Source organism: Danaus plexippus, chromosome 12, assembly GCF_018135715.1.
Source record: "Danaus plexippus chromosome 12, MEX_DaPlex, whole genome shotgun sequence".
NCBI classification, from domain to species: domain Eukaryota; kingdom Metazoa; phylum Arthropoda; class Insecta; order Lepidoptera; family Nymphalidae; genus Danaus; species Danaus plexippus.
This window is the reverse complement of record NC_083545.1, coordinates 1,263,892-1,277,444: the sequence shown is the minus strand read 5'-3', so window position 1 is coordinate 1,277,444 and position 13,553 is coordinate 1,263,892. Positions and strand designations below refer to the sequence as shown.

Genomic DNA, 13,553 nt, shown 5'->3' with positions numbered 1-13,553 from the left:
ATTACTATATTAGTATACACAAATTAAATTTCTTTTATACTATTCATATAATTTTAATTGAATAAAAATTCAAGTAAAAAATAAAAAACGTTTTAAAAAGTTTTCCGTTAAACTCAGTGACCTAAACATCAAATGTTAAAAATTCTATATATTATATTTCTACATAAAAAGTAGCAATAGACAAGTGGTGAACCAAAATAACTCGCTATCAAGAATAAATAACTGAAGACCCTTATACAGAGTGTTTATAATAAAACACTCGAAATTATACTTAACACAGTTACATTGAAAAGTGAACACCACTTTCATGACATACAATTCACATTATTCTGTGTCACTGAAACAAAGGCTTTATTTTTGCTCATATTATTATTGGCGATTGTATTTTATTATTTCATTACTTCGTAAAAAATATGAACAAAGTTTCTACGTATTTACAATTTATTGATGTCAAACAAACTGTTTCGGTTCTCATTAATTATGTGTCAATATCACATATCATAAATCGCAAAAATATAACTCAATATTTCGATATACAAACGACCAAACCCTAAAAATCGACGATGCGGGTTCTTGACGGAAATTTGTCGGCAATAATTACCTGTGAAAAGAGCCTCAACCCGCATGCGCTGAACGGAGCGCGCATGGCATAACGTGAACTCCTTAGTAAATACAAATACTGGTTTATGTTTTCCACTTTAATAAAACTATACGCTGTGATTTAAATATCCAATAAGAGTTTGCATAATGGTGTTCTTCTCACGGCTAGGCATAATGACAGCCTTAAACATGTAAGTGTATCTGCAAATATCAGATTCTAAATCATATTGTAACCTAAAAAATCCCCTTCTAACGCTCGAGTAATTCTTGTAACGATAACACATACGCCGTCGCCAATTTGGTTCTTTAAATCTTTTTCCTTTATTTTAATCTGTTATTGGAATTCAATGTAATTTTTCTCCGTCCTTTTTCTTAATAAAAATGTGATCCCACAAAGATTAATTTGGCTGAATCTCTGAAGCCGAACCGATACTGTATAGATTGCCATACTGTGTTATTTTATTTATAAAACTCACAGTAAATTGCTATATTTGGATTAGTATTGTAGCAGTAAATATAAAACTATATATTTAAAAAATATATATTCTTACCACTAAATACGGTTTGATTTTTTATCCAATTTTTATATTTAAAATCGTTGCTCAAAATATTCTAAAAATATGAAAAACATATAAAAATTTAAATCATAGATATTTCCTCCGTGTGCATGCGTATTTACAATTATTATTATTCTATTCGATTAGTTTCATTAAAAAATATTCAGTTACAGATTTATAAATAAATTTAAGAAATTAATGAATTATAACATAAAAATGTCTTTAGAAATATATACCTATTAAATAAACTATTTGTATAGAAACAAGAAATATTAGACACTTAAAACTTGTGGTTCAATGATTACACCGACTGAATGAATATCAATGCAAGCTTTCAGTTTAAACATGATTTTGTAAAGTAAATACGAAATTTTGGTCGGAAAGTTGGATTCCATCATGTAACTTGAGCATGTCGACCCGGTTTTATCATTTGTAAGCAGAGTCGGCATTGCAGCGGTTACAGGAATCCAAATATTTGCCAATTCCCTAATGGACCGAGTCGAAACGGACTTTCATATCTCAACTTCATGATGATATCTGTAACATATTTGCAACGTCATATAACGTGCTTCATCTCGGTAAAATTTATGAAGCTGAGACAGATTTTGAGTGTTAGATATAAGTAATCCAATTCGAGGCTAAAATATTTTAATAATATAATTGAAATGTTTTTATTGTTTATGGCACAAATATTTATATTTTGTCTGTCGCTTATGTAGTTTACATATTATGTCTTCAAATAACACAATATTTTACATATTTCTATTAGTGTACATAAATCGGTAACATAAATCTACAAATTATTACTTTCAACGAAGTCACTTAATTTGCTTCATAGAATTAATACATTTTACCAGTGGTAGAACCATTTACTGTGATACTCTTATATAATATGGAAGCTATTTTCGGCAATTTCATGTACCATCAAAACTAAATTCCCCACGAGCAACTAAAAGGTCAAATGTGGTTTTTAAGGGCTAACACAGATTGGGCTAACACAGTTATTTATTAAATAATATTTTTGGGTCATTTTATAAAATCTAAAACAATATAATAATGGAAAACAGTCCATACAGTGTGACTGGAATCTAAAAGTCATGTAGGTAATTAATAACGTTATGGACAAACAAAATAGCCATGACATAACAAGAGTTTGTGCTTCTCAAGATGGTAAAGAAATTTCGAAAGTTTTGTGCAGTCAGACCCAGTATTGAAACATCTTGATATAACTAACACATGATGCCATGTAACGCATCAAAATTTTACTGATATAATTGTTCTTCGTATAAAATCCTTAAATTATTCGTTTCATATGAAAATGATAAGTTCATATAGTTTTGTATTATTTAAATATAAGAATATTCTTATATATGTAATACAAAAATTCAAAGCCGTTATTTCAATTTTAATATAAAACCCTTAACCGTTGTGCCTCTTGTTACGAAATTGCCGTTTTATTGAGTATAAGGCCATTTATTACACGACACCACGGTATAGGGACTTAACATCCTATTTTATTTTGTTTCAGGTCAGACGTTAAATTTCACCAGCGGTCGTAAACCTGACAGCGACAGAAATATTATCTGCTTTAGCTGTTATCTTGAAGTGAATTTGAACAATGAACGATACAACTGTCGCTTATTATTACATAGCAAATGTGACGGAAAAGTTCAGTAACGGTTCTGAAGATGCGTCGCCTTCGCCTCAAATTGCGGCCTTCGAAAACATTATCGATAACAAGTTTGTCCAAGCCATTTTCTGCGTTATTTACACAATCATTTTCGTGCTAGGGTTACTTGGGAATATTTTGGTTTGTTACGTCGTCATTAGGAACAGAGCAATGCAAACAGTTACGAATCTTTTTATAACAAACTTAGCATTATCTGATATATTGCTCTGTATTTTTGCGGTTCCGTTTACACCTCTCTATTCTTTCCGGGGTTCATGGAGCTGGGGATCACTTCTCTGCCATATGATGCCTTCCGCTCAGGGCTGTAGTGTATACATATCAACTTTGACGCTTATGTCTATAGCAATTGATAGGTTTTTTGTAATTATATACCCATTCCGGCCAAGAATGAAAATAGAAACTTGTATATCTGTAATTGCAATGATATGGACCTTTTCGATAACGGTTACTTTACCTTACGCCATTTTTATGACATATTACGATTTAGATATCGGAAGGTTTTGTGAAGAAACTTGGCCAACTGAAAAGTTAAGACGAGTTTTTGGGTCTATAACCTCAATACTTCAATTTGTATTACCGTTTAGTGTGATTGCCTTCTGTTATACCTGTGTTAGTTTTAAGTTGAACGACCGAGCTAAAGCCAAAGCTGCTAGTAAGAATACTCGAAAGGAAGAATTTGATAAAAATAGAAAACGTCGTACGAATCAAATGTTAATTGCAATGGTCACAATATTCGGTCTTTCCTGGTTGCCCTTAAATGTCACAAATCTCTATAATGACTATTATATGTATGCTATACATTCCAAATATTATTTTTTGATATTTTTCGTCTGTCACGTCATAGCTATGTCTTCTACCTGCTACAACCCATTTATATATGCGTGGATGAATGAGAACTTTAGAAAGGAATTCAAACAACTGATTCCTTGTATTGATACAACTTTACAACGTAGTAATATTCCATTAGAACAATTAGGGCATTTGTGTCAATCAGAAAAAACATTTAATGGTAACACTGCAACTGACAGCTACATGGGCTCAAGTTCTCAAAGAATTCCGTCGTTCAGACAAAAAAGGAAACCAAGCGCTGCCGCAGACGTCGAAAGAAGTGGAGTGGAACTAAACGAAGATTTACTAACCGTGGATGTTAAGCATTGCCATATTTCTACAAGCTATAATTTAAGACGAGAGTCTGTTAAGCTAAGACTTATCAACGAAGAATCCTTTGATGGACCGTCTACACAAAGTCAATTCTAACGGTTGATACCATGGGTGAGTTTTGATTACTTTTCGTCTTCAGTCCTTTTTGTTTCTGGATAACCTCGACCACTTTAAATTTGTTTTTATTAAACTTACATTTATAGATAAATAATTAAATATTTTTAAATATTATTCAATTACCTCTATTTCCATTTCTCATATATTACTCGTTTTCATGTTACTAAAATAAAAATAAAAGATTAAACTTGTCAATATATCTAAGTATAAATTTATTTATTTTTCTCCAGGTACGGCATTGGAAACGTTCCCATATTTAAGACAATGAAAAATATTATTATGATATCCCAATATTTTTGGAGATTTTTTTTTGTATTGGACCTTTTAATACTGTAATTTTGACTATGGAACTTCAATACGCTTATAAATAAGTAAAATCTTTAACCTTAATGTAATTTCTATCTCCAAAATATAAACATAAGCAAAAATAGTTTTTTCCTTAGATTCCTAGTACAATTAATATATAAAAGATATTGATAATGTATGATTACTTATTTAAAATAGTCATGAGACGATAGATTAGATTTTATTATATTTTTGAATTTAACAGTCCTCTAAAGTGTCTTAGGGATTTTAGAACTGTGTTCACGATTTTATTCTAGCGATCACATCCTATAATTATAAGAAGCTAGGCACTTATATATTTCTGAGTCCTATTAGTTGTATCAAATGATCTGATATTATATAACATAATCATTATCAGTTTGAAATACTTACCGTTTCAACGTATTTTACCTATAAATCTAAGTCGCTACGACGATATATGAAAAGTTGTAAATGAAAAACTAATAAACTGGTAGTGCACACTCTAAGGTCTCTGTAGTTATAATGTTATTAATAATTGTAGTAATATGAATCAAAAAGAGTTGGTAACTTCGTGTTATTAATAGTCTTACACACATATATTAAGATATTGATGTAGAGAAACAGAATAACTATAACAGAATAATATATTTAGATAGTCACTAGGGTTGTACAAAATTTTTTTTTGTTATTGTTTCATCTTCTAATACATAATTTTCTGTATCACTATAACTAACTAAAAGGGTATTTTTTATTTTGAGTAATTTAAATAATCTTTATTTATAATCTGTAAACCCTATTACCATTTAGTACTTGATACCATATCGTTAAAGGATTGATGTGGATGTTAACAAGTCTAAACAAAACCGACCAATCATCACTGTCTGATTTAAATGTCAATCAGATATTTAAAAATAGGACAGTTGACTTAAAAAGAAAACATATTTAACTTATTTATCTATTTTTAATTTGCAGCTTTTTTCATACATTTTCCATATTATGTGTCTTATATTTAAAATAACTTTTATACTAAAGAGTGATTTTTATAAGATTTAATGAATATGACATAAAATATTCAAAAATGACATAGTAGGTCCGGTTTAACGACTTTATTAGTGACGCACTTAGTGTTATTAATGTACGAATAAAGATCTATCAAAGATTTTTGTAACAAGCATAATATTTTATTAATGAATGAAGTAATTATTTTATTAAATTATTATTATGTATATTTTTTTTTTAGGTAAAATTAAAACAGAGGTCTTGGCTTTCGTATTAATGTTTTGATTAACATTTTGTTAGATAGCAAAAGGCGTAAAGCCAAAACTATTTGACAATTTAAAACAAAAGTTAATTTGTAATTCCTTCTAATAAATATAGTTTTTTATTTCTAATAAGAGATGTGTGAGTTTATTGGTTATTATAAAATTATAGTCTTAATATTGGGACCCCGTTTTATAATAAGTAATTTTTATGATTTTCAGGAATATACATTTTTATAAAACTATATTTTCGGTTAAGACTCGTGTTTCGTATTTTACACTTTAGATATTATTAAAACGACGATTCAGTTCAAAGGAAGAGAGATCGAAGTAAGAGAGATGAAAATCTCAATTCTTAGTCAGACAGGAGTTGAAATGAAAAATTAAATGCGAGTCCTATCCGATAACATAATTTTAGTCATTTTATTATGTTTTGTACTATGACTTAATATTTCAAAATCTTAATATTAAAAGAACACATACCCTTACAATTTACTAAATTAAAAATAAGGTATTTTAAGAAATAGCAATACTGTCATTTACACTTCAATTATTTAGACATGTGATTGCACAAACATAGAATGTAGAGAAAGAAATGTATCGTGATTCAACCGAGAGCAATATATTTTAGATTGTTAAGTTTAATCTCATTGGAGAATGTTAATATTTAATAGTTTTTAAATAAATTTGTCCCCCATATTCAGTGTTTTTATATTTATCTCTATTTAATTTTAAATTAAATAACATAATAAAGTTGTTCTTGTTAATAGCAATGATGAATTTAGAAAAGGTTATTATTATGGGGGTAAATACCATACCATTGTGGCCATACTAATTAGATTTTAAAATACTATTAGTATTTTAATTTCCGAATTTCTTTTTTTGATATGAGATGGCCTTGAAAACAAATAAATTATTATCAATAAATAAACTACATAAATTCTAAATGTATGTTTGTCCTTAATGAAGAAACTTCTAATCATCTATTGAAGTTTGGAAGAAACAAAATATATTTTAAATTTATAAAGATAGAACCAGCTTCTTAACAAATAGCTGTTATTTTATAAGCAAATAAATAGTATGTGCAGATATAGATATGCAAATTCAGTAAAAAACTACCTTTTTAAGAAATTTACAACAGTATTTATGGAAAGACGTAATCATTATTATAGGTCTCATTATTACTGTCCTTTACATATTGATTCAGAAAAAAATTAAAAATAGCCAAAAAATAATAATAATAAAATTAAAATTTTTGGGTTTTTATAACAAAAAAAATATTATATTCTTTATTAAATATATAACCACATACGTGATTAAGATCTGTCGTTGCTATAGAACATTGAGTGGTTTTATTGTCATACAAGAAACCAATTTTATTTTCTATTGCCCTGAAAATATTATCTGAAATGGTTTCTTACCTGGATGAATTCATAGGTACACTTCATAAACCTGCTCAAGTATCTTGTTTTCTCGTATGAAGTAGTAATAAAATGAAACAAAAATTATATAGAAAGATTCATAGTTTACTTTTACTTTAGCTTAAAGCAAAAGTTTGAAGAAATTTTTAATGATGTGATATTTCCTTTTTAATCATGGCGTATGTTGATCAATTCCTGTTTACATTCTCAACAATATAAAATTTTTATATTTGATATAAATATTCTATGGTAATTTCATCCCATGACTTCTGTGTGTATGTAATGTATTGTAAATAATGTTTCTTTGTTTATGTTTCATGGCAATACGCATTGTAAAGGGGAAATAAATTTCGGTAAGAATTATTATATAATCAAATATAGATACGTATAAAAGTTTACTAATTAAAATGCTTCTAGAATTATGTAATGAATAGACATTTTTATAGACCATTCTTATTAATGAGATCTAAGACTTTCGCGAGTTTTATTCATTTAAATGAAACTAATATATTTCGGATATACTACGCGGCTTTTATTATTGTAAAACTACATAATTTCGACGTTTCGAAGACGCAGACTCCTCGTCTGCCCGTGATCACGGTTGCTGAAAAGTAACCGAATTGACATAATGTCATTCAGTCATATCGATCACAATCTTTTTGAACATATGTATTTCCCATATGTAATTTTAGTGTTTATTATTTATCCGCAAACGTAATTTTCGATTTGTTATAATATTTTTTTATTCAAAGGTGGCAAACGAGCAGACGGCCTATTTGATGGGCAGTGCTGACCGTCACCCACGGACATCCACAACATCTATGTCACGCATGTCCATGCGTTACCAACCTAAATTGTTGAGGAAAAGAGAGGTGTGGGAATAAGGATATGGCAGGAAAGGGTGGGAACAGAGAAAGGGCAACCGGCTCTGAATTTTTAAGTATTTTATTTTTCATGCCATTAAGAAACGTACTTTCAGTATATAGGTCGTCTCATTTTCACATGCGTACTCATTTTTTATTTTTATAATAGTTGTAACCTTTACGATCGTTAGATATTTTTATTTTTGCTCTTTATAGCAAAAGGTAATGTTTTAGTACGATTCTTTTTTTATATGAACATACATATTAGATTAAACTTAACATTCAGATCCCGCACTTAGCGTCAGAATCATACGTAACAGTATTATATACTTATCTTTTACAGCAGTCTATCTATAGTAAATTTATGAATTCATATTTGCCATAGACGGGTAGCCTATAACTTGTACACAGAGGCAGAGTAAAACATAGAAGTAACGTTTTAACAATAACTAAAATGTCTCGCAATATTCTTTATATTTGATAGATGTGAACTTCTGTTTTTTATTTGAATACTAATTATACTTCTATATTCAAGCTCACTTCGCAAATCTGAATATAATGCTCTTGTAAATTATACAGAAAACTGATGCTACACATTTTTTTAAATATATGATCAGATATTTATGTATACAGAGGAATAATGTAAACCAACTGTTGTAAGTTATTACAGTTAGAGAGTTCGGTGATATTTTGCTGTATTTTATGTATATATGTATTTTCCATTATAAAATAAAAATAAAACGATGGTAGTAATATTAATTATTGAACACATAGCATAAAATTATAATAATTACATAACGTATACATTATTTTTAAAATATTAACGTCTTCGTTATTTCTATGCTAATAGCCTGTAACGACTCATCCGTACTCTAAAAAATTATACCTCCCTTTATCTTCATATATTTATAGATAGCTTTTAAGTCTTTTGTAATATGACAAAATAAATTCTGATTGTATGACGTCATGGATGCCTTGAGAAAAAAGTTCTACTAAAATGCAATTCCAAAACCAATCTTGCTCACCTTAATTTTATTGTCTTTTGTTGTTGCTATACATTTAAACAGTATTTATTCCGAGGGCCCAGACGTTAATACTTTAGGTACAGGTAGTCGTTTCTCATTGGACATTATTAGCAGGTTGTCTTAAACCTGATTATTTTTCTTGAACTACTTACATGATATTTTCGTCTTTTTTGAGCAGTAAGTTTTATAAGCAAAAAAGGATATAAATGTGATCTTTTTTTTTAATCTCTGTTTTGAGCACTTTTTCTCGTGTGTAACTAATTTAAGTTTTGACAAGTTTTGTCTTTTTCTCGCCTTCTACATTGTACTTTGACAAGCCTTCAGACTGGTATTTACTTGCTCCATTTTCAACTGCTAGGAATGACCAAATAGTTTTTAATATATTTTTGATTATTTTCTCATTCTTCTAGAGGTGTCTGACAATAGCCATTGTTGTTTGATCGTCATCTCCGGAGTGTTACCAAATTTACCGTTTTCCTCCTTTTTATCTTTATGAGAGATCAAATTACTTTGCTTATGACTTTGCGTATTTTTCTTAGGTATGGACTACTTCTCTCCCTAGCTTTTTATGTTTTATTTTGTTTTTGTCCTATATGACCATGTTTGACAGCCATACAAAAGATAATTCAGTATATATGTTAACAAGTAAAATCGTTTTGTCAAGGTTTATTGGGTTTAACATTTATTCAATGACGAAAATTTCTGCCAGGCTATGTGTTCTTCTTTAAATTTAATATTCATTGGTTTTTTTTTTTCAAAAATTATATATGTTTGGATTTGTAGATATAAATTTTTATATATTTTTTATATTTTTCATTTACATTCATGGGCCGTTCTACTATCTCTGGCATAACTTTGTTTTTTGCAGCATTCATCTCTGATACTACCGGGTTTTCCAATAGGAGATGTCATTCTGGTATTCAAAGGAAAATGCCATATTTAAAATAAAAGATCGTATGTTTATTTCAATATAAAGAGGAAGGTATGCCGTTAACAGTGGAAACTAACATCACGCAAATGACCACCACGACACAACTCACAGGACCATATCCTGTTCAAGAAAATTTTCCATAACCAAATCGCAGTGGCTGTCCTATGTTTTCGCTAGATTCATGAATTCCATCCTTAAGGTCTTAAATCAAGACTGAGCTAATAGCTTATACCTTATCTTTTACGTGGCCAAAAAAAATAAAATCGCAATCAAAAGATCTTGGTGGCCAATTGTGATCACCTCTTCGAGAGATAACACGGTTCGGAAACTGTTCCCGTAAAATATATCAAAGGTTAACATTGTCCAGATCAATACCATCCAGTTCCACCTATAAGAAATCATTAAACATCCCTAAATAGCGCAATCCATTCACTGTTACTGTTGCTTCAGCCCCAATTTCGAATAGTAAGGTCCAATAACTCCGCCGCACCATAAACTGCACTAAAACAGTCACACGTTGAGTATAGAGATGCTTTTCAACAAAAACTCTTGGGTTTTCGGAGCCCCAGATGATATAATTTTGTTAATAATCGGCCGGCTTAAGTTTTTGTGTTAACGGAACTATATAAGCCTTAAAACTTTTCTGCAGAATACGATGTAATGACGTTTGTGGAATGCCTCGGCCGAAGAATTACGAAGAATGGACAAACCTAGATTTTGATCAACACTATCGGCTACAGTAGCAATATTTTCGGCTGTTCTTGAGCGACGTCTACGGGTTTTATTTTTCACATCACTAAGTTGTCCCAACAACTCAAAGTTTTCTACCAATTTCTGATCACGGGCAGACGAGGTGCCCGTGATCACTGTTGCTGCAAAGTAACCGAAACGTCGGGATTATGTAGTTTTTAAATAATAAAATCCGCGTAATATATCCGAATAATACTAGTTTCATTTATATCGTTTTTTTTCATTTATTTTTCTTTGTATTATCATCTTTATTCATTCATATTATCAGATCAATGCTCTTTAGATATCCACATACGTTTGATAAATATAAGCAATCTTATATTATTGTCTTTTGTTGTAGTACCACTTATACAATAATGATGTATGATATGAATAATATAATATAATTTGTAATCGTAAAATATATCAAAGAATACCTTATTGACTATTTAGATTAAAGTATTTTTTTTGAACAATTCCATTAACTCGCTGTTTATATTATAATTAACTATCACATAATTTTCCTGTGTAGATTAGTATTAATACACAATAAGGAATCTTTTCTTTGAGGAAATATCCCCTTGTAAGTGATAGAAATCATTTGAAGTGTAAATGTTTCTATCAAACTGTTCGTTGAGATCAGACAGTCGGAGAGGATTAAGATAGAAATGGTTTATGTACAAAGATAACGTTATAATGTGATTTTCTATTAACTGGGAAGAAACTTTTATATAAGTAATATGTAGTGTGATTTTCGTTTGTTTGTATAAATTTCGTGACGGTAGCTGCTCTTTATAAACTTTTATATCTATGATCATAAATGCGGTTTCACAGAATCATATAAACATATCTTTTATTATAGAATAATATTTAACGAAGTATTTCTATAGACATTAATTTTAAAATCGTTTACCGATTATTTTATTAATTATTATTCCGAGTACATATGTATAAGAAACGGATATATCTAGGAAAATAATACTGTACTTGAATATCTGTATTTCAACAGCGGATATTGTATAGCCATTAATTGAATTAAAAAAATTAAGTTACATAATATATTTTTAAAAATATTAATTTTTCTGAATTACACCTTAGGTCTAAATTAAGACGGATTTTTTGGTATCATTTATTCTTGATGTATTTTATTACATTAATAGACATACAAAGATTATCAGCTCCCTTCGAAAGTTTTACAGGGATGTTAAATGTTTCTGAGGCTCTCATTGGCCAAAATTTAGATCACTGCAATGGACTTTACGTTAGTAAAGTGTCCAACCTATAAATTAATCTCGTCTCACATATCACCTTTGATTTATTGTAATCCCTTATCACTTTTTCGATGTCTTAAAGTAAATTTATTTTTTTAAATCTTTAGAACAATAACCGGTTGTAAAGCCTAGATGTGGTCAAGTTACTGTAGTTCGAACATGGGCTGGCTCGATCGGGGAAGTACCACCCTCTCACAAAGTATCGGCGTGAAGTAGTCTTAAATGGCTGCGTTTCGTCCGATAAGTGAGAGACCCGGTTGCCCTTTCCCCATTCCCTCTTTTTCCCTTTTCCCACCGTTTCCTCTCCTCTTCCCCAATCAAGGGTGGCAACGCATCCTCAAAACTGTGTTGCGGTTGTTCATGAGTACTACGGCAACTACCTCCATCAGGTAGGCCGTCTGCTCGGTTGCCCCCTTTAGCATAAAAAAAAACTTTGGAAACCAAAATTAAACCACATAAAATCCAATAGAAATATGTATTTTTATCATTAATCTACCAGTTCTAGCGCTAATTCTAAAACTGAGCTTTTATTTAACACTTACTAAATATTTCAATAATATTTTAAATTTCTCACAAAACAACCGAGTTACAGAGATTCGAGTCGAGCTTTAATCAAAGAAATATGAGAATTAAATAAGAGATTTAAAATTAAAAAAAAATTGTTAAATCGTAATTTAAAAAAAGAAAATTTTTAAGCTTTCAACACATAAATGATTAGATTTTTCATTTTCTGAAAGGCCGGCAATGCACTCTAGAGCCCTCAGGCTCCACGAGTGTTCATGGGCTGCGATGACCACTTACCATCAGGGGGCTAGCCTACTTGTTTGCCTTCTATCATAAAAAAATGTCTTACACTATTTTGAACAAACAGATTATAAAGCATACATTTCAGAAAATAATTATTAAAATGCTTTTTACATATACTTAGATATCTAAAAAAAAAAACAAATTTATAAGGAATATGGTCTGGTGTTGTCATATATTTAATTATCGCAGTCACAACAACACAATAATGACATAAGCAAATCAATTACGTATTTCAAAATTTATTTAATATTGTACCTTTCCAATATTATATTAATTTCATATAATATTTCTATGTACGTCCAGTAGAACCATTATGTATTAATAATTAAACTGTTAACAATCTAAACATGATATGTGATCTGGGAACTAATACTGCGTTATTGGTATCGTGTTAAATTAGGTGCATATTGCCACTTAGTATAACATTATAATATGCGGTATCATTAGAATATACGCCATACGATATTATAGATAATTGACAATATTTTAGCCAACGCAAAATGTACACAAACCAGATAAGTTTTGGGTATATTTTTTAAAAGATAAATATAAAACTTTTTTTATCATACATGTTACACCAATATCCGTTTATTAAAACTAACTTCAAAGTAGACTTTTGAGAGATTAGATTTGAAAACCCATTCGTATTAAGGTGTTTTGTTCTTGCAAACCTGTGTGAGACCAGTAAAGTTATGCATAGTTTTGTGTTCATATATTAATAGGACTTTAAATTTGTATAAGTAAATTGTCTCAAGGACTCAAGCCTGTCTTGAAGGACAAAATGTTAACAATGGCAACGAAATATTTCATACGAAT

The 13,553-nt window shown here is 29.6% G+C and overlaps 1 protein-coding gene across 1 annotated transcript; it reads left to right on the top strand.

The window, feature by feature from the left end:
* The first annotated feature begins 672 nt into the window (after window positions 1-672).
* Window positions 673-4,104, top strand: LOC116772504 (prolactin-releasing peptide receptor-like). Its single transcript, XM_061522304.1, has 2 exons — window positions 673-791; window positions 2,686-4,104. The coding sequence occupies exon 2, from the start codon at window positions 2,776-2,778 to the stop codon at window positions 4,102-4,104; it is 1,329 nt and encodes a 442-aa protein (XP_061378288.1). The 5' UTR covers window positions 673-791; window positions 2,686-2,775.
* Window positions 4,105-13,553: the final 9,449 nt, after the last annotated feature.